This window comes from Cataglyphis hispanica, chromosome 24 (assembly GCF_021464435.1).
Source record: "Cataglyphis hispanica isolate Lineage 1 chromosome 24, ULB_Chis1_1.0, whole genome shotgun sequence".
In the NCBI taxonomy this organism is placed as follows: domain Eukaryota; kingdom Metazoa; phylum Arthropoda; class Insecta; order Hymenoptera; family Formicidae; genus Cataglyphis; species Cataglyphis hispanica.
This window is the reverse complement of record NC_065977.1, coordinates 1,018,208-1,043,236: the sequence shown is the minus strand read 5'-3', so window position 1 is coordinate 1,043,236 and position 25,029 is coordinate 1,018,208. Positions and strand designations below refer to the sequence as shown.

At 37.9% G+C, this 25,029-nt stretch overlaps 3 protein-coding genes across 3 annotated transcripts; 1 reads left to right on the top strand and 2 right to left on the bottom strand.

The window, feature by feature from the left end:
- Window positions 1-171: 171 nt before the first annotated feature.
- On the top strand, window positions 172-7,328 carry LOC126858279 (peptidyl-prolyl cis-trans isomerase-like 3). Its single transcript, XM_050608484.1, has 7 exons — window positions 172-348; window positions 718-792; window positions 947-1,227; window positions 1,301-1,431; window positions 1,567-1,715; window positions 4,131-4,293; window positions 6,358-7,328. Exons 1-4 carry the CDS (start codon window positions 346-348, stop codon window positions 1,425-1,427), a joined length of 486 nt encoding a protein of 161 aa, XP_050464441.1. The 5' UTR covers window positions 172-345; the 3' UTR covers window positions 1,428-1,431; window positions 1,567-1,715; window positions 4,131-4,293; window positions 6,358-7,328.
- On the bottom strand, window positions 1,617-6,491 carry LOC126858247 (sarcosine dehydrogenase, mitochondrial). Its single transcript, XM_050608422.1, has 15 exons — window positions 6,343-6,491; window positions 5,741-5,846; window positions 5,250-5,506; window positions 4,935-5,147; window positions 4,399-4,722; window positions 4,122-4,284; window positions 3,885-4,032; window positions 3,548-3,686; window positions 3,225-3,425; window positions 2,857-3,124; window positions 2,638-2,767; window positions 2,286-2,542; window positions 2,052-2,214; window positions 1,842-1,949; window positions 1,617-1,776 (listed from the first exon to the last, which is right to left on the bottom strand). The coding sequence occupies exons 1-15, from the start codon at window positions 6,364-6,366 to the stop codon at window positions 1,617-1,619; spliced, it is 2,661 nt and encodes an 886-aa protein (XP_050464379.1). The 5' UTR covers window positions 6,367-6,491.
- A 470-nt stretch (window positions 7,329-7,798) lies between the features above and the next one.
- Window positions 7,799-24,976, bottom strand: LOC126858238 (E3 ubiquitin-protein ligase HERC2). Its single transcript, XM_050608394.1, has 13 exons — window positions 24,849-24,976; window positions 24,355-24,778; window positions 23,875-24,075; window positions 23,469-23,679; window positions 22,957-23,214; window positions 11,610-22,756; window positions 11,207-11,530; window positions 10,720-11,029; window positions 9,886-10,607; window positions 9,353-9,791; window positions 8,745-8,968; window positions 8,330-8,484; window positions 7,799-8,253 (listed from the first exon to the last, which is right to left on the bottom strand). The coding sequence occupies exons 2-13, from the start codon at window positions 24,545-24,547 to the stop codon at window positions 8,020-8,022; spliced, it is 14,418 nt and encodes a 4,805-aa protein (XP_050464351.1). The 5' UTR covers window positions 24,548-24,778; window positions 24,849-24,976; the 3' UTR covers window positions 7,799-8,019.
- Window positions 24,977-25,029: the final 53 nt, after the last annotated feature.

Genomic DNA, 25,029 nt, shown 5'->3' with positions numbered 1-25,029 from the left:
GATTAATTTATTGATATTTCTCGAACGCCAGAAAAAAACACTATTTTTGTATATACATATATTTTTTTTTAATACGTAAATCGCATCGTGAATGATTCGTCAAATCTTATTAAAGACGTTATTTGACTCCGAAATAATTTCGCGCATCGCAGGTCTTTCAACTGCACTTTCTACACTTTCTCTTTAACTGTCCTTCAAGGCTATTCAGTTCGCACTGTGAGAACCGTTATTTTGAAGTTGTCGTTAAAAAATCATTTGTTTTCTGTCAACATACAGCCATTTCACTTTGAAATAATTTTGATTTTTCAAGTGTGCAATTTATACTGAAAAGTAAAAGTATCGAAGATGGTACGTAATATAAATCATTCATAATACATATTAGTTGCTTTCCGTTTGCACTCGAGTGATACTGAGTCACTCAGTTATGTGAGTATTTCATACTCAGATAAAATGTCAATTGTTTAATGAGTAAAAGGAACGCGCAGATGATATTGCAGGTTCATAATCTTACTCTTGTATGTGAGTCTATTAGACTCACTAAAGCACACGGTCTCGATCGTGTGCAGAAACTCAGTTGAATCTCACTTTCTCAGCGTCAAAAGGAACGCGCATTCAATTGAGTTATGACGTCATAAGTGAGAATTATCTGAGTTTTGATGTAAATGGAAAGCAACTATTGTATACAGTTTGAATAATATAAATATCTTCTTTTTTTAGAGCGTTACGTTGCATACGGACGTCGGTGACATCAAAATAGAATTATTTTGCGAGATGTGCCCGAAAACGTGTGAGGTATTGATCTGTACACATATTGATTTGTACACATTACACAACATTATATTATCGCGTATATTATGTCGTAACATTACTTATTGACAATGTATAATCTATAATATTCGTTCTTGACAATTTTGCATACAAGCTTCAACATATTTGTTTCATACAGAATTTTCTTGCACTCTGCGCTAGTGGATACTATGACAATTGCCTATTCCATCGGAACATAAAAGGCTTCATTGTCCAAACTGGAGATCCTACCAATACAGGTAAAGGTGGAACTTCTATATGGAATCGTAAATTTGAAGACGAATTCAAAGAGGAGCTGAAGCATAATACGAGAGGTCTTGTCTCTATGGCTAACAATGGTCCTAATACAAATGGGAGTCAATTTTTTATAACTTACGCACCGCAATCACATTTGGACTTAAAATATACTCTATTTGGAAAGTGAGTTTGCATTTATTTTTACTTTATAATAAATAAAATTGTAATTCTTTTATTAGGTTTTTATTTATTACAGAGTGATTGATGGTTTGGAGACTTTGGAACAATTGGAAAAATTACCAGTAAATCCTAAGAATTTCAAACCACTTGCAGAAATCAGGATAAACAATGTAACCGTACATGCTAATCCATTAGCTGGATAAAATCGTGAGTGATTGAATAATTATTATTTATTGTAATGACAAGCAATTTTTATATTAATTCCTTAAATAAATATTATCTTTTATTTGTACAAAATATTAAGCATAATGGTTAAAATATACATATATATGATTTTTACAGATTTTTACATTGTACAAATTCACCAGAAATAATGCTGCCGAAAAGTATTTTTACATTGTATATATACCAGATATTCTCTTATTATGTGGATCAAATGGACTTTTAATATACATTCTTGCAGGATGCCTTTTTCTCATTGCTTCAATCTGGTAAGTACCTGTTTCTAAAAATTCCTTTGTAATATTTTGTCCATTTGGTGCTGTGATATATCTGGATAAAAAAAGTAAATGTATAAATATATAAATTATTCATATTTATTTATCTCATTTACTTACGCCTGTCCAATACTGCTTTTAAAAGTATATCCATGTTCAGCTCTTCTTAGATAGCCAACTAATTGATCATTTCTATATACAGTTTCCATACCCCATAATGGTATATCACTAAATCAAATGAATATTTATCCATGAATAATGTGCATTCAAAATATTGATAAATCAGTAGTATTAGAAAAGAATAAATATATTGCAAAATGATATACTTACTCATTTATATGTAAATGCACTAGTCTCCTTTTTACTCCATTTTCACGACATCGTTTGACAGATGCTTTACCTAAATATTTGCCATTTTTGCGACAGACAGTTCCTAAAGCTGCTTCTATTGGATTGTCATCTGATCTTAAGTCTGCACCCCAAAGATGATTCCCTGATAGGCAAATTAACACATAATCCTGACATATAGATTAAATAATACAAAAATATTGAACTGCTGCGTACCTTTTTCACAACTTAAACTGTAGAGTGCTCTGTAACCGGCTAATTTCATATCATATTTCTTACTACATTCCATTAAAGCTTTATAAACCTTTTCACACGAACTTCTTGGAATATGTAATTCAAAACCAAGTTCACCCACGAAACTAAGTCTAAACATATGCACTAATTCACCATTTATTCGTATCAATTTTGAAGTGCTATATGGAAATGATTTATTCGAGAGATCATCCTCGATTAACATTTGAAGAACTTGACGGCTATAATAATATATTGAATGAATAATGTAAGATATATGTTATACATTTTTGTCATAATTTGTACATATATTCATATTCATATTTCATTTGAATACCTGTTAGGACCTTGAATTGATAAAATTCCTATCTGTTCTGTGACATTATGCACAGATACACTGAAATTTTTTTCTCTGACTATTTTGTTAATATGTGCCCAAATATGATATGATGACATGCCTCCAGTCACTAAAATCAGAAATAAAAGGGTTAATAATGTTGGATTGCAAAATAAAATATGTTCACACTCGATAAAATGTAAAAGCATAAAACTATACCTATATAAAATGCTTTTCCTTTAAATATGGGATCAACTACACCACCCAAGCCAGATTCTAGACCAGTAACCGTGCAATCACCTTCCACCCCTCCGTTTCTATTTAACATACAAGTATAAACAGTTCTGTTGATCTCTCGATCTACTTGAGATGTAAATATATAATCTACTGCCTGTTTTGCTTCTGGGCCACATATGTAAAATTTTCCAAAATATGACATGTTAAATAAGGCAACATTATTTCTGCATGAAAGCGCTTCCTCCCGTATCTATAATAGATATATAAAAAAAAAGGTTTTTAGATTTTATATATTTGCTGAAAAATAATTTTTGACATAATCCTATTCTAAATTAAAAAATTGGACGTACGATATTATCGTGTGGCGGAAATTGAAATGTCCGTTCCGTCTTTAATATATCAGCATATGTATCATTCGTATTTTTAGGTTTATCATAATAACCACCATAATCATAAGGTAAAGGTGCCACTGTTTTCTTATTTAGTAAAAACCATCCTGGACGTTCCCATCCTTGTCGTTCTTCCATAACGGCGCCTTCATTGATTAGTAACTATCATAAAAATGAACAGTAACATATTAATAAAAAAAAATTAAAAAATTTGAAAATTAATAATCTAACAATACGTGATAAATATTGACAAAGTCTGAATATTTGTGTAAAACATAACTTACATTATGAAAAGGATCTGTCTTCAAATTTCTGCCACTCAAATGTTCGTCGTGTGGAAAAAGAATCTCATAATTTTTTGCATAAGCTTCATGACTTCGCTCAGTAATCCAATCTAAGTTCTTTCTTTGTTCTGGTATAAATCTGGAAAGAAGAAGAAAATATAACAATGTAAAAAATGTAATAAATTGTAAATATGAATAGAATAATATTACTTATGTTGCTTATAAAAAAGAAAAATTATTAATATTTTTAAAAATTAAATCATTAAATAAATGTGATGTTACATTATATTGCATATTTAAGAAATTTGATATTTCCAACTTAAAAATGAATTTTTACCGCCTAATATCGTGACTGAACATGTGTTTGTCCGGTCGTCCGTTAATTATCCATAATGCTGCTTGTTCTCCACAACCACCTCCGAACATCATCCCGGCGCTATTATATCCACAGGAATAATAAAAACCTGTGCAACGTGGATCTTCACCTTTTAGACATTGTTGTACTTTAGAATTAATGTGCATGTAATGTTAATGAATGTAAACATCGATTATAAATTAATGATAAAATTTGTACCCATGATAGGTCTATGGTCAGGTGTGAAGCTTTCTGGACCGCACACTGTCGTTCTTATTCCTGTGGTTGCTAAAACGGGTATCAATTGGTTCATCGCTTCTACATGGGTATTGAATACATCCCAGTTTAGTTCATACAAACTAAAGGAGAAGTCTTCTGGTGCCTTTATATGGTATGTATCGTTTAAAAATTAATCAAGAGAATTCATTGTATCGCAAATATTTTTTCTATAATAGCACTTAAATCTTTGCATGTAACATGTATTCATACAACTTACAGATTTTAATATGATAGGATTTGATTCGTAACCTCCGATGCTTATAGTTCCACCTTGCACTCGAAAGTAGATACTACGATCGGGATCTCGGATGTTTGGCAATCCTTGTACATTCATTGGCTCAGTGACAATATATGCGTGTTTCTTCGGTATCAATGGAATATCCAGTCCTATCATTTGTGCTATCGTCCCTGACCATACTCCAGCAGCGTTTAATACAACATTGGTTTTTATAATACCGTAAGGCGTTTCTACTCCACGAACGATTTTATGACCATCATTATCTTCTGTGAGAATTTTAGTCACTGGACAATCTTCGATAATCTTGAAAAATTATACTTAATCGGAATTTCAATTTTTCGCAAACGTTGCAATTAGTTGCAAAACTTTATTTTAGCTTCAGTAAATTGTGAAAAATACATATTGCTATATTCTTTGAATACAAATACAAAGATTGATCATGCTATTGTGAATTACAATCCCAATAAGTAATATTTATTTAGACTAATATGAAAGAAAAAAAGGAATGAAATTACCTTGCAACCGTTTTTTTCTGCTGACTTTGTCAATGCATTTACTAACATGGCAGGATCTATGGTACCATCTGCTGGAGAATGTATCGCAGCTAGAAATGCATTTTCATCTATCAAGGGAAACTTTTCCTTCGTCTCGGCCGGATCAATCATATATGCATCGATATCAAAATTTTTACAACTAGTAATTAATCTTTCGTATTCGGCCACTCGCTCCTGTGAAATGTAATATAATATTCACTCTTTAAAAAAATGCGGATAAAGACATCAACCATGCGTCTGAAAAACTGTTTTCTGAAAAAAAATATTTAGACTCACGGGAGACTTCGCGATAAGAAGTCCACCGTTATTTATCCATCCTGGATTTATATCCGTTTCTTCCTGCAAGGATGCATAAAGCAATCTTGAAACTTTTAGCAACTCCATTTCTATGTCGCATACTCCGCGTAAACACCACACGAGACCTGCTGTATGCCATGTTGTGCCAGATATAAGTTTTGATTTATCCAAGAGTATAGCATTGATACCGCGTTTTCCTAATTGATAAAGCGCATTGCAACCAGCGCTGCCACCACCTATTGTAAGAATTCTTCTATATCATTATGCGAATATATATCTATGTCCAAAAATATTAATCAAAATTAACTCCTTCAACTGAGATTTCTCACGTTTCCGTAAAGTTTTATATATGAAAGGATACTGCTAAACCTCAGTTAATTTTAATTAATATGTGCATAATATAGAATGTCCAATTTATATCCAAATAATATAGTCCTTTTGTGCTTTTCCAAAAATACAAATTTAGTTACCTATTACTACAACATCTGCATTACTAGGTATGTCAATATTCTTTGTCATGTTTTTCCCATTGTATGTAGTGATTGTTCGGTTATTTCTGAAGCTCCATTTAGATAACTGAAAAAAGAAGAATATGCGATTTTACTCTTTTGCAAAAGTATAAGTAAAATCATTAATTCCATAATATATTTGCTGGACGTATCGGGGTCGATCATGTACTTTTTCCCTACGGCGGAAACGTGAAAAGTTTCACTTGAATTTCATAATTTCGCTCGATCATGTAACTTTTTCGCCATGAAATTTGGTGGCAGAAAGGTGGAAATCTAAGAAATTAAATATACTTTGGAATTAAAATAAATGTGTATTTTTGTTAATATTATATTAACAGAAAGATTTATCTTTTATATATTATCTTTTAATAATAATCCTCCTTAGTTATAAAGCTTAAAAGTTATGTTTAATGATTGCCACGCATCCAAGCTACATATATAATCGTTATGCATAAAAAGTTTCATGTGAAATTTGAATGAATGAAAAATGAAAAGTGGAAAGTTCCATGTGAAATTACATGATCGATCCCCCAGATTCGATAAAATCAAATATAAATATATACCTTGTTCGTCACTAGACGAAGCATTTCGTATGTTTCACAGAATCAGCTTGTGTATGACTGCAAGATATTGGCCAAACCGGACTGTAGTTCTCTCAGTCAAGATCGCGCAGCTTTATTGCTCTAATTGTGATTTATCTTCAGAATTATACTACTGTTTATAACGTTATATATGTTATCAAGAAACTTCTCATTACATTTTTCAACGTTTCTCGCGCATGATATCAGCTAGCGGTGAAATATATGTTTAATTAAGAAAAAAGTGTTTCCGTATAGTGGAAAAGAGATTACAACCGACGTCAATCGCGAAGCGACAAAACATTACCCAATGTGTTTGCATGAGAAAGAAAAAGCAACACAGAAGATTTAAGATGCTATATAGTTGTGTGATTATACTCAATCTGTTATCCATATTATTTTTCTTTCTAACTTGTATGTGTGTAGCGTAAATATTATTGTATTTTATTGTACATTAAAAATATCTATTTCTTCACACTGATAATATGAGGTAAAGGAACGGTAATTTCATCATAAAATTAGTTTTTATCATTTCTTACCAGATAAAACTTTTTATGTATTACCGCTTTATGTTTGTACATTTATCTATTTACTTTCCTTATACATAAACTCGCACTCAAAATAATCTCGTTGTCAAAATAATCTTTTCTATTGCCAACTCTAAACTCTGAGAAGTGTTTGTCATTGTTGGCATTTTTTTTTAAGTTTTATTTTGACATATTCTGTTTTGTACTTTCTTATTTATTGTTAGATTATACATAACAAGAAATAATATCTTTTCGATCTATATATTGCATCAAAATATTTCAATATTGACATGCTGTGCTCAAACATGTGTACGTGCGTGTGTGTATGTGTGTGTGTGTGTGTGTGTGTGTGTGTATATATATATAAGTATATATGTAGGAAATTTGTAAAACTTTATCAATAAGGAATTCAATAAATGTGTAAGAGAACTGATGATATTGCAATACTTCTTATCTGCAGTTTGATTATTTATTAAAAATAACAAGTCTGGTGGCTGTTCTCACTACATATTAATTATTTTAATATACAACATGCATTCATTTAAAAATCATGATAAAATATATAAAAATGCTCTTTGGTAATTTTGGACTTTGTAAACTGTGATACATTCTTTCTAAAATGTATTTCGAAATACATATATATATATATATATATATATATATACATATATATATATATATATATATATATATATACATATATATATATATATATATATATATATATATATATATATATATTAGAGAGATAAAATATATATATATAATGATTATTTATTATATTATTTATTAAAGAATTATTTCTATAATTAAAAGTGAAACTAATGAAAAATATCAAAATAAATAAATTAATTGTAAATTCGATATATTTATCTACAAAATAAAGGATATTTTATCGACTAAGAGAAGTCTGATAGACTTATTCTTAGTGGTTTATTTATGTTTTCTTATTATCATCTACTATACATTAAACTAGATATGCTACAAAAGCGATGCATATATTAAGTACAGTGTGATAAATATGTCGTGTAAGAAAAATAGGATTTTTTAGAGAATCTCCCCGTGAACACATCTATAAAGAAGTCAACAAAATGCCACTTCAAACACAAATAACACATTTCATTTAGCGAATGACTTACAGCGAAGTGTGCTCTTCGCTCGCTAAACTATCTGTATCTTCAGTGTCTGAATTAGTTGCAGCTTGCACTCGAGCATATTCGTCAGTATCGATGCTTTTGCAAAAATGTATTGCATACTTCAATTTTTGTCGTAAAACTGCTTTACACGAATATCTCGGCATTTTCAAAAGGAAAAAACAGGTATAGCTTTCAGGAAGAAACTGGTCTGGTGGGTTGTACTTGTCCATTACCTAAGAAAAGAACAATTGATAAAAGAGTGTGAACACAATGAATACTCGATATAAAATATAGATTGCAATTTTTTACTTGTAAAACAAAGTCTCTGCCTCTAAAATCTGCGATTGTGCGTGGTAAACGTGTTCTGCCCCAAACAAAACGAAGAAAAAGTGATCTTTCTTGATTGGAGAATTCGTCCATAACTTCCCAAAACCATTGAACAAGCGGTGCAGTCACTTCAATGCCTGCAAAGACAATTCTTAAGAATTAGAAACCATAATAAATAAATCATATAAATAAGAATCATATATATATATATATATATATATATATATATATATATATATATATATATAATTTTAATGGGCTCATTATAATGCAAAAATCTTATAGGAGAGAATTGGGATAAATTTTTGAAAGTATCTATACTTAATCCTTTCATTTCTTATATCAAAAATTAATACCATAAATATCTTGATATAATATAAGCATCAAAATATCTTACTTTTATACGTCGCAACAGATTTCAATAAATTCAGCGGTATATCTGGACTACCGCAAACCATTGTTTCAAGTTCAGCCCCGCTAAATAATGCTAATAAGGGCACCGGAACGACTTTCGACAATCCTTCTCGCACAGCTGCTACTTGAGCATCAAATTCATGTAGCCTATAATCTAATGCCAATCTTACATACTCATGTCTATTTTCTGGTGTTATCTTAAGATATCTGAAAATTTAAAGAGTAGTTTATTATCTATCACACAAATTTTTTCTTTTAAGTTTATATATTATTAAATATTAAATATAAATTGTACTTTCATGTTAAATATTATTTTGTAGTATAAGTTTGATAATTCTGAAGCAATAAATTAAATATATCTTATATTAGCAATAATTATGCAATTTTAAAACATAATTTATAAAATATATGTGTGTATATCTTTTTTCTTACATATATTTATATATCATTTATACAAAGTAATTTTATTTATAATTTTATTTAGGTTTAAAGATATATCGCTTTATCTATGTTTAAAATACTTTCTAGAATTTTGTATAACATAAAATATATATATATAAATAAATAACAGAAAATTTAAAAATATAGTACCTGTTAGATAATGCCACATCGTGTCCTGCAGCGGAGGGGGTAGAAAATGGCATTTCTAAACTCTGAAAGACTTTTTCGTCGGAATCCATATCCCTAATACAAAGTAAACCCGGAACATAATCTCTATCGACTTCCGTCAGATCTGCGGGTGTTAGAGGTATACCAGCAAGTTGTTTCCAAACTGGTTCGGCTAAATTTAAGCTCAGCGGACTGCCCGTTCGTATAGCAATGCCCATCAGAATGCCTAAGAATTGAAACATGTTCATATGCAATTTGGAGTCCGCTACGGGGTTCAATAAGAAACAATCTCGGTTCGTGCCGTTGTCCTCGCGACCGTTTGGCGTAGGTATAAATAGCGGCAAGGAACCATTTTGCAATTCATCACACATCTCTGCTATACTCTCACTATAACCACCGCCACAATCATCGACGCTTTCTCCTAAATAAAACAATACAAACGTAATTAACGAGTTCGCATATCATATCGCATACTTCATAGTAAGACCTAACGATTATATAAATAGAATACATACCGACAAACTTTACTTTCCAAACTCTGTGTGGTAGGAATAATACATCTTGCGTCAGGAGAGACATCTTCGACACCATTTGGCCGAAAACAGATTTGATACCAAACGGTCCAGCTAGCCCACCCTTCGCTCTAGCCCTTTTCACTTGTATCCTGTTTAATTCGATCACAGGTCCATGCTGACGGTCTCTAACCATCGTGGCTTGAATTACCTTGCGGAATGTCGCTTCCTTTATACTGTATACTAGCATAGGGGCTAGCTTACTCAGTCCAACATGACCGGTGATCGGAAACATAGCCAAAGCAGGGCACAAGAGTTCCGCGAAATGATGTAGTAATACTAGTCTATTGCGTAGTACGGAATACGATAGATCTTTAACTAAATCATACTCCATAGGCGTGGACGCCGGCATTCTGCTTTGTGAAGTTTTCGCGGTGCTCCAGGCTAACGTATGTGCGCTACCGCAAGCGACTCTCGTAATTTTCTTGCCTTGCAACGCATGTATCAATCTCGGCCTGTGAAGCGCGCTCGTGGTACCGTCGCCAAGTTGTCCCTCATCATTGTCGCCCCAGGTGAAGACCTCTCCTTTGTCGGAACACGCTACGCAATGCAACGAGCCCGTCGCTATCGAAATAATCTTCTTTCCCTGCAACGCGGCTACTTTACGCGGTCTACGCACATGATCATCCGTGCCGTGACCTAAACGATGATAGTCGCCTTTACCCCTGCACATAGATAAAAGGGATATAAAAAAGGATATAAAAAAATTAAAGAAAGAAAATAATGATCGTACGATATGAAATATATAAAAAAATAAATGTTATATATTGTTATTACCAAGTATAAACAGCTCCAGATCTCGTTAAAGCGACTGAAAATTGACTACCGCATTCGACTTTAATTACGCCGAGCCCAGCTAAGGAATCTATCTTCAATGGAACTTTACATCCATCACTGCCACCTCTACCTAATTTCCCATAATCTCCGTCACCCCAACTCCACACGTTATCGTCATCGGTTACGCAGAGCGTCTGCGCGTCACCACTTCCACAAGCCACGTCGATCACTTTGTAATCCTGTAAAGCTTCGACTACCTTCGGGCGTAATTGATCATCGCTGTCACCGTGTCCGAGACGTCCATACCGTCCTGTACAATCAGTTATTTCTTTTAGTGTGATATAAAACATGTCTACATTTTCAGTAACTTTATATATGTAAAGTCAGACATTCGATATATGGTATGCGCAGTATAATAATCTCGAATTAAAAATATAAAAACATTTTGGTACATTACTTGATTACTATTTAATCACGTTCTTTTTACCTTTTCCCCATGTATACAGCCAACCAGCATTCGTGATGGCGGCGCTATGATGACCCCCGCAAGCTATATCTAAAATTTCTACGCCGAGTAGATCCTCGATCAATTTTGGCCGATCGTACGACATCTTGTTACCATGTCCCAGTTTGCCATCGTCGCCCTCACCCCAGGAATATACATGACCTTCCGAACTTAGAGCAAGACAATGTTTTCCTCCCGAACTGACGGCCACTTTTTTAATAAACACATGCTGTATCGATTCCAACAGCGTTGGGATCATAACAGAATCCGTTCCTCCTATCCCAAGGCGTCCCGCAGCTCCGTAACCTGCAACACATAGCTAATTAGAATTTGACACACAGTGATATGTTACACAGTAAAATTATAATTAAGAGTTTTGTCTTACCCGTCGAATAAACCTTTCCATCAGCAGTTACGGCAAACAGAGTTTGTTCACCGCCAGCCAGCTGTATCGGTCTGAGCGCGGACAGACTTTCGCAGGGTGCAGGTAACTTGACCTTCGGACCCTCTAATCCTCCTAGTTGACCTCTGTGATTGTGACCCCATCCGTAGATCGCGCCCGAACCATCCCATGATAACGTCCAGTCCTCCGGTCTACGATTTAACCATTGTAATAATTGCTCATCATGTCCCTGTTTGAATATATTGTGATTTTCGTGATCCTTTGTATACTCGGAGTCTCCATCCATTGCCATTTCGTTCAGCTGCTTTGTGACTTCGTGACAAAACGCTTTCGGTAAAGAAGTGCGATCGACGAGCGATTTTGCCACTCGCGCAGCAAGGCAATACCTGCGAAACCAGGACCACTTGTGTACCTCGGAACAGAATTGCATTCCGTCCAATTCGAGATCGCATGCGAGCGCCACGAGAACTTTGAAAAAGTCGCTATGCATTAACTGCTTGCCGCCTCTGACCAGAGGATCTTCATACGTGTACTGCCGTAAAAGAGCTTGCGGTAGAGAACCAAGTAGAGACGAGAGTGCGACTTCAGGTCTTATACCTGGTCCATTTGTATAAACCACCTGTAATTTTCTCAACGCCCACATCCTCTGCTGTGCCGATAGAGTACTTAGTTGACTGCATTGGCCTAGAGCGGTGGCCAGACGAGAGGCAACATTCCCATCGGAATTTATCAGACTATTATCTATAAGTAGATGTTCGGCCAAAGCTATGGTTGGCTGCGACAGCACCGCACGATCGGATCCGAGCTCGTACGGCGCCATTTTCGCTAGAATGGGATATACGGTAAATTTCCAGCCCCAACCGTTGACAGATCCGTCTGAACAGAATCGCCACTTCAATTCATCACCTTGAATCTTAATTTCTGGACCCCACTCGGTCCACTCTCTGCCGGATCTGACGGCCACCACTCTACCGCTTCCATCCATTATTGTGAGCGGATCGTGCCGTTTCTCCGTGGAGCATTGTCGATCAAATTCCACTCGAAGCGCCTCCGCGCCAGGAATTTTTACGTGACCCGTCAATGTTGTGTCATCTATATAAGGATGCGGTGTCTCCTGCACTACGGGTTGTGGCGTATTGTTGACGCAGTTGCTATTCGCCGCAGTATCCTCCAATTCTGTTACGCATAATTCCAGCAACATGCTGCCGATGGAGCTATTGATCTTACCTAAGGCAATTAGTACCGACGATATCGTTTCTTTAGCCGACGCGCAAACTCTATTAGCTACAGCCAGTTTCAACAAGTCAACTAGAACTCTGGCATCATCTTCCGTTAATGCCGATGTAAATTCATCCAGGCCGAATGCCGCGACAGCATCCTCTCCCACTACCTGTGCGTTGGATGTTAAAGTAGCAGCTATAACACTCATCGCACTTGTCGACATTCTTGAAGCGCGCGAAGATAAACTAGCAGAACTTGACATAGACATGGCTAACATGGCTAATGGATAATCTTCCGATTCGGGAGTCATCTTGGGACTAGCAGTTACTACATTGACCGCCTCGGCAACGTTTGCCGGAGCTTCACCTCCGCCTTGTGCAATGTCACCAACGTTTTGATAAACTGTGTGTTCGGTACTCGATGTCATAATTACCTCCGACGATGGAATGACATCCATTATTGGCATCGGTGCGTGCTTCATTGACACAGAGTTGTTCAGTGTTGAATGACTCTGCAAAGCCGTCACTATCGCTGCTCGTGCCTGCATAATGAGAAGAGCATTAATTACATGCTGTAAGGCTTGCTGTTTGGCAACATTACTCTCTAGCGAAAGTATTATACTGGCGAGGGATGGCCTAGTGGTGCCGACATTATTACTCGTGGCGACAGTGCCGTTTTGCTCCGACGCGTTATTCAGACCTAGACACATCTGGCCTAACGGGTCTCTCGCTGTTGAGAACGTAACCGGTTCTTGATTTCCACTACTTGGCTGATCGACTAATACCCAGGCTATGCTATGACTCGAGCCACAAGATACTCTGTTCACTCTCGCATCCTCCAGCTCATGTACCAATGATGGTTTTCGATTGACGCTCGTCGTGCCATTACCTTGTTGCCCGTGATCGTTATCACCCCAAGCGTACACTTGACCTGTGTCAGTCACCGCAAGACAATGCAATGCACCAACGGCCACATGAACAATTTTCTTGCCTCGGAGACCTTCAACCAGCGTGGGCTTTCGAACGTGATGATCGTTACCATGACCTAAGCGGAAATAATCTCCTTTTCCCCATGTCCATACTTCGCCGTATTTCGTCAAAGCAAGGGAAAATTGCGCGCCGCATTCCACCTGTACGACGCCCAAACCATTCAACCGATCTATCACTAAAGGTGTATAACAACCATCACTTCCACCACGACCAAGTTTGCCAAAGTCACCATCGCCCCAGGAATATATACAACCATCAGTAGTCAAAGCCATTGTTTGTGCATCCCTGCTACCGCAGGCTACTTGGACTACTCTATGTCCGACTAAAGCCTGTACTAGTTTCGGTCTCGTTTGTGTAACAGTATCTCCATGGCCTAATCTACCATACTCGCCTAAGCCCCAGGTATACAGTTCGCCGTTACTCGCGATTGCTGCCGAATGACCCGATCCACAAGCGATATCTCGAATCCTCTTCGATTTCAATGTCTCGATAAGCTTCGGTTTATCCAGCGATATGCTATTTCCGTGTCCCAATTTGCCATCCTCGCCTTCGCCCCATGAGAATACTTTACCGTCCTGAGTAAGCGCTAATGCGTGTTTTCCACCGGAATGCACGGCCACTTTCTTAATCACAAATTGACTTAGGAAAGGTATGGGCTTTGGTTCACAGACATTGTTATCGTCTCCTAAACCCAATCTGCCATTTGTTCCTTCTCCGCAAGCATACAACTTGCCTTCTTGGCTGACGATAAAGAGAGTCTTGCTTCCTCCGGCTATATGGATAGGTTTTAATTTTGATAGAACTTCGCTGTACACCGGTAGCTTAATTTTAGATCCCTTCAGACCTCCCAATTGATCCTTATCATTCAAACCCCAAACATAGACAGCCGATTCTTGAGGTGGTGTTGTATCAACACTGCGTTGTACCGCCACTTGTTCTTGCAAGACTTCCCAGTCGGATGCAAGAAAAGAGACCGAAGTCGTCAGCTGATTCTCAAACATATTCTGACGACCGAGTATGCGCAAACCGTGTATCTTGCAATCTATGCCTCCATTTCGACATTGTTTGATCGCTATTTCTACACAAGGATAATATTCCTTCATATCTTGAAGCAGTGTAACAATAGTGTCTGAGTAACGTATGGTTATCGTTCTTAATTCTACTAAATTGGTGAAGGAATCTCCTACATTAACCGTTATTACAGAGGGCATGTAACTACTATCTTGTGGATTGACGATAATCTTTAACGAGTATATCAGGATTCCGGACAACATCTCAAGACGAATCCAATGTTTCCCTTGCGATCCGCAACTTTGCCAATATTTTCCAGATCCGTCTACCAAACGTGTGGCCCAGTTCTCTCGCGAAGATACACTCAAGGTTCTAATACACTTAGACCAATCATCGATTAAATATAACTCTAATAAATCTTGCCTGTGATATCTGCCTGGTTTTCCGGCGTAAACAGCCGCCGAACCTGGTTCCGCAATCCTATTGAAACCGTGTCGATGTGATCGCTTGGTATAGAAACAATTCTCGCATAAATTGTAATTATCGCAATACTTGCACTTAAATCTGGGACCGGAAATAGGTGACAGGCAGCATGAGTTACAAATCACGGAATGATGACAAGACGGCACTTTCTCCATCTCGGAAACGCAACCAGTCCAACCGTGTTGCTGCGGAAAATCTACGGATACGTTCTTGCCGTTATTAGTTATCGCTGTGACTACTCCGACACAATGATGATTTACAGATCCCCAATTATACTTTGGTTCAATTACCGATGCTTTAACTCGAACTTTATCGCCAACTTTTAATGCAGGCGGTGGACCTGGCAAAGATGGCGGATAGCCAAGCAGTTCTATATGAATAAAACGAACCCAGTACACAACGCCTTTGCGTTGCCATGCAACTTGCGCATTCAAATCGTGTAAGTTTTCCATATCAATCTTCATTACTTGACCGACATCGCCGTATTCCACTTCCTCGTAGCTCTTGCAGCAACGTACCAACATACCTGGAACTACATTATCGCGTATATATATGGCGTACTCGTCGACTGATAGGAAGTCCGAACGTTTCATGTATATCGGCGGTGTACCACCCGTAGCACCACCCTCTTGTCCCGATGGAGAGTCGTCCAGATCCTCGCTAATTGAATCATCGCTACCATCAGTTAATCCATCCAGGCTGGATAAAGTCTCTGTGTCGCTGAAGGCGGCATCTGGATTTTCCAACAACCAACCTACCACGTTTTCCGCCGTTACGCTGCCTTGCTCGGCGACGCTCATGCTCTTGATAGCCAATTCGACGCTTTTTCTGTGGAAACCCATTTCAACTAACTGAGCTACCAGAGGAGTCGCAGGCGTTGCTGCGGAACTTCTTCTCGTTGCCGCGCTGGTTTTACAATGTTTTCTCTGACTCGATGTTAAGGAAACTAATGAGCAATCGGATGTAGGAGTAGTAGGATCCGAAGTCATGCCCGTTCGTTGAATAGGCGTATGTCTCAATTCAGAAACCAAATACTGTGAGACTGCTAAAGCGGCCTCCTCTAACTCTTTACGTTTAAACATCGGTTTCAGTGGTTGCGGTTTCGTAGCGCGCAATAGCATTTCTTGCAAGAGTATAGAGGTACGTCTGTCATCGTCATTGATGTCATTGGCTAACGGATATTTCAAGATCTTCCGTAATTTCGATTGATAAGCAAGCATTGCTTTACCAGCATTCAAGGCTGCGAGTTGTTGCTGTTGGCTCCGCAATATCGAAGCGTTGACAACGCCAGCGATAACGGGCATACCACCGGGTCGTTTATCCATCCCGCAAGTAGCGCCTGAAAATAAATTGGCCCAGATAGATATAAGTGTTTCCGTTAAAGGCATTTTGTCCAACTGGAATTTTTCATTAATTCGCTTCACTGTGTGAAATGGAACTATCTTTCGCGTTCCGTTGCCGTTCCATAGCTGCATAACGATCTTCGAGTGCTTCGTAAACTTGCAGACCATACCCATTTCACCGTCAGAATTCACCAAACCGCCGATTCTTATTCTATTATCCAAACCACCAATGACAATGAGAGTTGCCATAATTGTACGTTGAATACATAAACCGTTTTCGCCACCGTTCTCATTCATTTGTATGTGAAATAACGGACTATCATTCCAGAGATCCACGGTTAAAGTCAATTTTGCGGAGAGAAATTTGTTTATAGCCTCGTTCCAACCGGGGAGAGAATGCAAGTATCTAATTAACCATATTAATTCCTCAGCTACGGTAGAACTGTACGACGCGGTTAAAGACATACGACATTTATTCGAATGAAGCTCTGAACCGGAGGTAATATCGCATGTGAGTGCTACTTGACCCAATATCTCGAAGGACTTTTGCAAAAATTGTGTCATATCGTTCGGGACTGTTTCCGTCCCCCATGAGGGCAGAATAGCTGCCAGTAATTTTGTGATCATAATTTGTTTCTCGAGGCAGGGCTTATTTTCATCAACAATGATACTCAATAAAAGGTCAAGCCAAGCCTGTGAACTTAAAGACTTGCATAATCTCGTTGATCTTGCGATCGCCCTTAAAAGACTGAAAGTAGCCCAAGTTTCATGATGCTGTCTCGCTAGTTGAACATGCATGGTTGATTCGCTGGATTTATTTGCAGTCGATATTATACCGTGTAGAGTGGAAGTAAGAATCTTGATAGATGTAGCGGGTATTTTATCCGCTTCTATACCGCATGAGAGTAAGATTATTCGTAGTAAAGTCGTAGATGCCGATTTGAGACAAGTAGTCGGATGTAGTTCTTCTGCGCGGAAACCTGCAGTGTTCTCCGTTTTATTCCCGTCGAGCGGAGCATCGCTATCGGTTTCATCGCTGTCGTCATCAGGAGGTGTCGGCGGATCTGCTAATTTTAAATCGTATTTACCTTCCTTACCCATACGATACGAGTTCGTTGCACCGTTGTCCCATTGAACTCTTATCCATCCATCGCCGCCAAGTTCACTGATTACTCTACCTACGCCAGGCGGTGGACCATCCTGATCGCCCCACTTCCAATCGGCCCCTCGTACAACTCGAGTGCCCACTTTCATTAATGCTGCCAACTCCATTCCGCTGAGCTGTACGGTCGGTGGTTTGTTCTTTTGAAGAGAGTCTTCGTAAATCGCTGTGATCTCAGTCTTAGCTTTCGGCGCCTCGGCATTGTCTCCGCTTTGCTTTCCTTGACCACTTTCACCGCCTTCGCAGAAAGTTGCTGACGATGGTCCGATTTGTCTTAATAAAGTCAAGATGCTCGATAATAGGCCCGAATTAACTAACAGCCCGATCTCGTTGGCACATTGATAACTAGTTAACATACCGAGGATAGTAAGTAGGAATCTTGCTCTTGGTAATTTTCGCAGCCAGGTATAAGTACCTTGATTCAAACTGCTCTTTCCGCTGACTTTCTGTTTACTCGGCAGTTCCGCCTGTATGACATAAGTTCGTAAAGCTTGTACCGCCCATGAAATTACTTCGGCTTCAGCCAGAATAACTTTTGATTTTTGATAAGGAGTAGTCAATTGTATATTATACAAACAATGCGCGATTCCGTCGCTAAGAGACTTGTTTTCATAGGTCAAGCCGAGCCAACCGTTGAGCAAGGAATATTTCACCGATGGTATCAAATAATCCTTCTTCAATAATTCGCGCATCATCAAGATACCTTGTTCTCGCACTCGAGCACGTTGCATTTGACAGTACATCGCGCGGCGCAAAGTCTCAACATCTCCGCCGATGCCATCGTTGATGACAAATTCGATGATGCTCGTCATTAAACCATTATAATCAGTAGCCCAACGTATCGGTCCATACCGAATCTTTTCCGTCATTTGCATAATTTTGTTTTTTATGTCCGATATCTCCTCTAACTTTGTAGAAGAAGAAGAAGCCACGATGGTCAAACTTTCCTTGGAAGAAGACATTATATCCCCGTCCGTTGATTTATTTTTCGTTTTAGCATTTTGTATAGACGCATTTAATATATCTTCCGGTTTACCACCGGCTCCGCTAGATGAATCTTTGTTTCTACGAATATCCGCTATGACTGTACGAACGGCTCTCTTGAATCTAGGGATTGTATGCAATAATTTCAAGTCTTCCAGTCCTTTAACTTCGTAACTCGTTGCAGATCGAACCTCGTACAAGAGAAATTTACATCTCTCTTGTGCGGGCGCGCATACTTCCTTGTAACTTCTGTTCTGTTGCTGCCTAATCCGTATCAAGTTCCACTTGGTCTGATAAATCGCTCGGGCCATATCGGCTAATTGACTGCTCAGTTTTGCACTATTAGCGGTTTTCAATTCCTGTTCTGCTAATAAAAATGCTTGTTGTCCCAAGCCAAGATGCTTGACAATCACAGCCATTAGGACGCGACTAATCTCCTCGACTGGATGGTCGCCGCAAAAATCAGCGTGAGAAAATAGATTATTAGCTTTGGAGTATCTGTCGATTATCGTTAAGAACGCTCGAACGTGACTGTCGTCGGTTTTATGCGCCTCTGCTAGTGCATGTATAAATGCAATCGTTCGATCATCATTTTCTTTTTGCTGTTCGTTCTTTGCATGTATTGGAAGCGGTGGTTCCGTGGGCGAGTTAGCAGCTGTCGATGTATTGCTTCTCGCCTCGTCCTTTTCCTCCTCGTATGGATTTGGTGGTTGCAGAACTTGCAGGCCGCCACGCAAAAAATTTGCAGTAAGCCACACGCCAGCTTCTTCCTCCGCTGATTGAAGAGTCAAACTCTGTCGCATTCGATAGGCGTGTAGGCCCAACAAAAATCCTAAAGCTCTCTCCGTGTCCAGAAGGGATGAACAGACATCAGTCACTTCGATTGTGACTCGAGTATTTTCGTCGGGCTCTGAGTGGCAATAATGACCGACGAAGCAGGAATCCATCATACCTCTCGGTGGCGATAGCTGACTGTACGGTACACTACATTGTGTTACTGCTGAAGTCTCGTCCCGTCCGGCAACGTATCTCTGAAGTACCTCATAAGGAGACCAGGAACCTTCATTTCTGATATCTTGAACGTCGTAAACATTATTATTCACTACTACCCAGAGGCCACCGTCGCGATTGTGATTCTCCAAATCTGCCCAGCGTATCAGTGTGGGTTCTTCCTGGATAGATATCTTATTTCCATGTTGCGGCGCAATGATTCCTGGCCAGGACAGATCGTCCGCCTCGTTCTTCTCCATCGTCGGCGCCAATTTTACGAAATTATCCAGTGCATCTAGAATCGGCGCAATCATCTCCATCCAGTTCATATCGATCAATAGCACAGGGCAATCCACTTGTAACAATATCAGGCATGTTACCAGCTCGGAAAGTAATACATTAATTATATCGCCTTTTAAGACGCTAGCGATTGAAATGAAATCTTTGACGGAACGACCGCCTATCTCGGTTGCTAAAGGTAATATTTCAGTTGCGTGATCGCAGATTTGCGCGATGTACTTCTTCAATAGGGACTCCGCGCCCATCATCTCCTGATCATGCAGATCTTCCGTGCGAGATTTGCGTGTGATACACTCGTATACTTGCGCAATTAATAACCGTTGAAAGCGTAACAAAAGGTTTAAGCTGGGCGAATTATCAAATCTTCTTAGGTGCTCATTTCGATCTATTTGTTGTGATGAACCTTGTTGCAATCTGGATTGCGTAATGCACGTACCATTTCTAATTAATTGTTGGATAAGTTGCAGCAACGAGATGGTCGTCATATTCTTTCCGGAATTGAAACCGTCTTTCATTCCTTGTCTCGTATCAGTCTTCACTTTGATGATGTTCGACGATATTCCTATATCGAGAAAGTCTTTCTCATCTGGCATGTCCGCTATTTCCGCCTTGATTGCAGCTTTCAACGCTAGTTCCAATCCACCATCCACCATTAGACTGGATACAAGTAAATCGGCCATAAACCGCTGTCCACTATTTATGTATATATTTATTGAACTCGATTGTTCCATATTATTTGATGTATTTGGTAGAAAACTAGACAATGTCTTCGCACGTTCATTAGCTGTTGGCAGCAGTATGCTCCAACCTGTTTGTAGAACTGCTTGCGCTGCTTCTTGTATCGTCGCTAATATCCCAGTCGCGCTCGCTAGATTAACACAACGTTGCTTTAGGGAATTTAAGAGGGTACTACTTGCAGCGAGTCCAACAGATTTAGTATCGATATTATGCGTCAACATCGTATGTAACTGTAATCGGAGCAAATTCAGCGTAGCTACAGCTAGACATTCACGATCTTGCGTAGGTGGTCGTATTCCTGGTAAACCTTCGCAAGATTTAGCCAGGAGTGTATCGAGCAGTTGAAAGGTTTCTTCACTTATATCAACAACAAAGGCCACTCTACTAGCTCCACCTGACCATGCCGACATGCACCATGCGAAGCTCTGAGTCGGACCTGACGCCAAACCGATGACAGTTTTTGAGGATAATGTCGGACATAAAGTAGGTTCAGAAATAACAGAGCCTAACGTGGAATCGATTTGACCATAGTCGTTTCTACCCCATCCGTAAACAAACTGATCTTCTGTTAACGCTAATATATGTGTTGCGCCCACAGATAAATCTTTGATTTTCTTATCTCTCAACGATTCGATGATTTTGGGATATCTCACGTGTTCTTCGCTGCCGTGGCCTAAACGATATGTATCACCCTTTCCCCATGTGTATACTTCTCCATGGGCTGTTAATGCTGCTGAAAATTGACTGCCGCAAAATACCTTCACGACATTAATATCGAGCAGCTTATCGACAATCTTCGGCGTCTTAGATCCGTCTGTGCCTCCTCTACCGAGTTTCCCATAATCACCATCACCCCAAGAAAAGACTATGCCGGATGCAGTGACACACAAGGTCTGAGAGTCACCACTACCGCAGGCCACATGCACAACCGTGTGACCTTTCAACGTTGTCACTAGAGTCGGAATCATAACGTCGTCGAAATTGCCGTGACCCAATCTACCGTAATTTCCTCTTCCCCAGGTATATAATTCACCGCTGACACTTAATGCCGCTGAATATGTGCTACCACATGCTATGAACACGATATTCTTCTCTAAAAGCGCTTCGATCAATTTTGGTTCATCGTACGAGACAGTATCGCCATGTCCAAGCCTACCTCCATCTCCGTTGCCCCAAGAATATACGCAGCCGTCTTGTGTCAATGCTAAATGATGCTTGCCGTCCGAATGAGATGCAATCATCGTGACCGGCTTATCGGAGAATCCATGTATTCTCTGTGGATATTGAGTCTCGGATCCGTGATACATATTGTAAACGTTGCCGTTTAATGATAATATCATCAGCGCTCGCTCAGTGCAACATAACTGTTTTATGCCCAATTCTGCAATTGCGTCGCAATAAAAGGGAGTGGAACCATTTCCAAACTTTACACCACCCCATGCCAATACTTCCTGAAACGTTTGCCTACAGTTTCCGTTCCTCGAAAACCCGTACTCGGTATTAATCGGCGGTAAGAGAGGAGAGGCTAATCTGCTTAAATTACACATAATAATCACTGCGGCTTTTCTCAAATCAACAGATACGGCATCATCGTCTGGCAGTCGTAGATATTTAAGTAGCACTTCACATGGTCCCGGTGTAACATTTCCGTCGAGATGTCTGCGAGATTTTGTCGCTGGTATCATATTCAATCGTCGTAATAGAGGGACAAGCGGTGCCGTGCTTCCAGGTGGCATGACTCGATTGTCTTGATTTTTGTGTTTACCACTGAGATGAAGCAATAAAACCACAGAATCCAATAAACTAGAAAGAGTGGCTCTTTGTGCGACTAATTCCAATAACAGGCAAAGAGCTGTATGTTGATCTGAGAGTGGCACTGGTCGCCATGATCGTCCAGTAGTTACCTCTCTAAAAATAAAAAATATGTGATGTTATATTATATATAATAATATTAAATATGACATTCTATTATATTATATATAATGATTAAAATATATATTATTCTCTCTCTTTATATTAAAATTATATTACATCTAATAATTATTATATTACTATTAAAATTACATATTACATATACGATTGAAATTAAATTGATAAAGCATACATACCCCGTGACAACTTGTCTCAAAAATTTGGCTGATCTTTCTACGACTTCCAACCAAACTTGAGAAACATTACTTTCATCGAAAAGAGTCGCCTCGGGTAATGATTGCAACGCCTCCAATGATTCGGTCAATAATTCACTACAAAATTCGACGTCTTCCCCAGATCTCCAAGCCCGTCTTAAGTACGCGAACGAGAAATTTAGAGCCGCTCGTGAACCAACGCGCGCTAATCCCAAGGTTGCCTTTTCGTTAGGTCTTGGTCTGCAAAAGTTTAAAAAATGTTGAGCATTTATAGGGACAATTTGTATTTTATTTTAAACAGAACACAAAAAAATAACGTACTCTGAAGAGGATCAAGATACAATTGTATATCGATACTCTGCGTGCACAAGAAAACAAATCAAATCACTTAGGAAATTTGGCCTGTGCTGTATGTAATAGGAGTTTGCACAATATAATTATGTTACTTAAAAAATTATATATATTATATATCTAATATATTTTTTATACTGTACGTTTTTTGTATTTTTCCAATAGACTTTGGTACATTCACGGTGTCTTTGATTTCTTGTGGCTTATGTCGAGATAAAGCTGTAAAATATCTTCTAGCGACTATTAGTCGTTGTCTCAAACGCGTCGCCGATAATGTGCTATTTGCGACTTCACAACATAACTTGCGTTGTTCCTTTATCGATAAATGGATGCATCCTTTTAAATCTGTTAATGCTAAAAAAAAAATTTGAAAATATTACTATCAATATTACTATCAAATCTAACAAACAAATATAAACATAATATCCATTAAAAAAATTTTTTAATGAAAACTTAGATATATAAATAACTTTTAAATAATTTAAAATAAAATACTAGAATAAGTTTTTTTTTTTAATATATATGTATATAATATAAAAATATATTTACATGGTTGCGGTGCCCAAAGCCATGAATCCATTATCCGCCGTGCAGATGTAGCCCTTTCAACCATGGCTGCTGTTCTTGCAGTTTCTTCGTCATCCAGTTTCTGACATGGAGTACAATTACATCCATGTTGTGGACCACAAATTCCATCACAGCAGAGACAAGATAATACTCTCATACCACAATAGTAATGCCCATTCTCACCTGAAAAAATACATATAAATATGTTAATCAAACACATTATTCAAAATTTATTAATATATAATTATAATTATTATAACCGTTCTTTTAATTTACATTTTCAAATCTTTATCTTTTTTGAGAATAATACAAACATCATACATTGATATTTCCTTTATAAATATTTATGTTTATAATATATTAAATATATAAATTAAATAAGTTTAATATAGCATAAGAAAAAGATGATGTAGATGTAAAAAGAATTTTACATTTTATCATAATTAACTTTTATATTCATACCCTTCTTTGCTACAATTCCTGCAGCATTGATTAAACCATCGCTGAAAGAACCAACAATTTCACCATCTCGCACCATTTCATTCCATAATTCAGCCAATCCATCGCGATAAAGAAATCGTTGCAGATCAGTTTTCAACCACTTGGCATCCAATCTTACTTCAGGTCTAACTGTTATGTTTAATTGACTACTCATTTTGTCTATAATTTATGTAGATCTTTTTCTCTCCGATGTACAGTCTAATTTCTTAGAAATAAAAATATAAACAATTGCATGAAATGCAATTAAGAATAATAATTTCGCTTCCTTTCAAATAATTTTCATTCTTGCCTTGATGTGATTGCATGACAGCTATTAATCTATCTTTTGACAGATCAATAAGTAGAAAACGTCTCTCACAGTTGATAAATAGATAAATATCTAGAACTAAACATTCAGCTTAAAGCCATGTTGATACACAAACAAAAAGAAAGATAAAAAGAGAGAGGAGACATACTTTGCGCAAATTTTCGAGACTGCTAAATGTATTTTCGAATGCGGAATTTGTTTTCGAAGAAAGGAAGGTTAACAATCAACACAGTTTGCAATGTTTCTTTCAGAGCTTTTGCCCTTTCCATCAGTCCCGTCCTCTAATGTTCCATCCAATCTCGACGCGATGAATCGACCTGTCGAAAACT

Excerpts from the sequence above, each read along its gene's own strand:
- LOC126858279 (XM_050608484.1), top strand. Across the intron at positions 793-946 it reads TGTGCCCGAAAACGTGTGAG|AATTTTCTTGCACTCTGCGC; the intron begins GTATTGATCTGT and ends TGTTTCATACAG. Across the intron at positions 1,228-1,300 it reads AAATATACTCTATTTGGAAA|AGTGATTGATGGTTTGGAGA; the intron begins GTGAGTTTGCAT and ends TATTTATTACAG.
- LOC126858247 (XM_050608422.1), bottom strand. The coding sequence starts at position 6,366 with ATGCTTCGTCTAGTGACGAACAAG. Across the intron at positions 5,847-6,342 it reads TTCGTCTAGTGACGAACAAG|TTATCTAAATGGAGCTTCAG; the intron begins GTATATATTTAT and ends TTCTTTTTTCAG. Across the intron at positions 3,426-3,547 it reads AGACAGATCCTTTTCATAAT|TTACTAATCAATGAAGGCGC; the intron begins GTAAGTTATGTT and ends TTTTTATGATAG.
- LOC126858238 (XM_050608394.1), bottom strand. The coding sequence starts at position 24,547 with ATGAGTAGTCAATTAAACATAACAGTTAGACCTGAAGTAAGATTGGAT. Across the intron at positions 11,531-11,609 it reads TGGAAAGGTTTATTCGACGG|GTTACGGAGCTGCGGGACGC; the intron begins GTAAGACAAAAC and ends TATGTGTTGCAG. Across the intron at positions 8,969-9,352 it reads GATGTGGCATTATCTAACAG|ATATCTTAAGATAACACCAG; the intron begins GTACTATATTTT and ends TTAAATTTTCAG.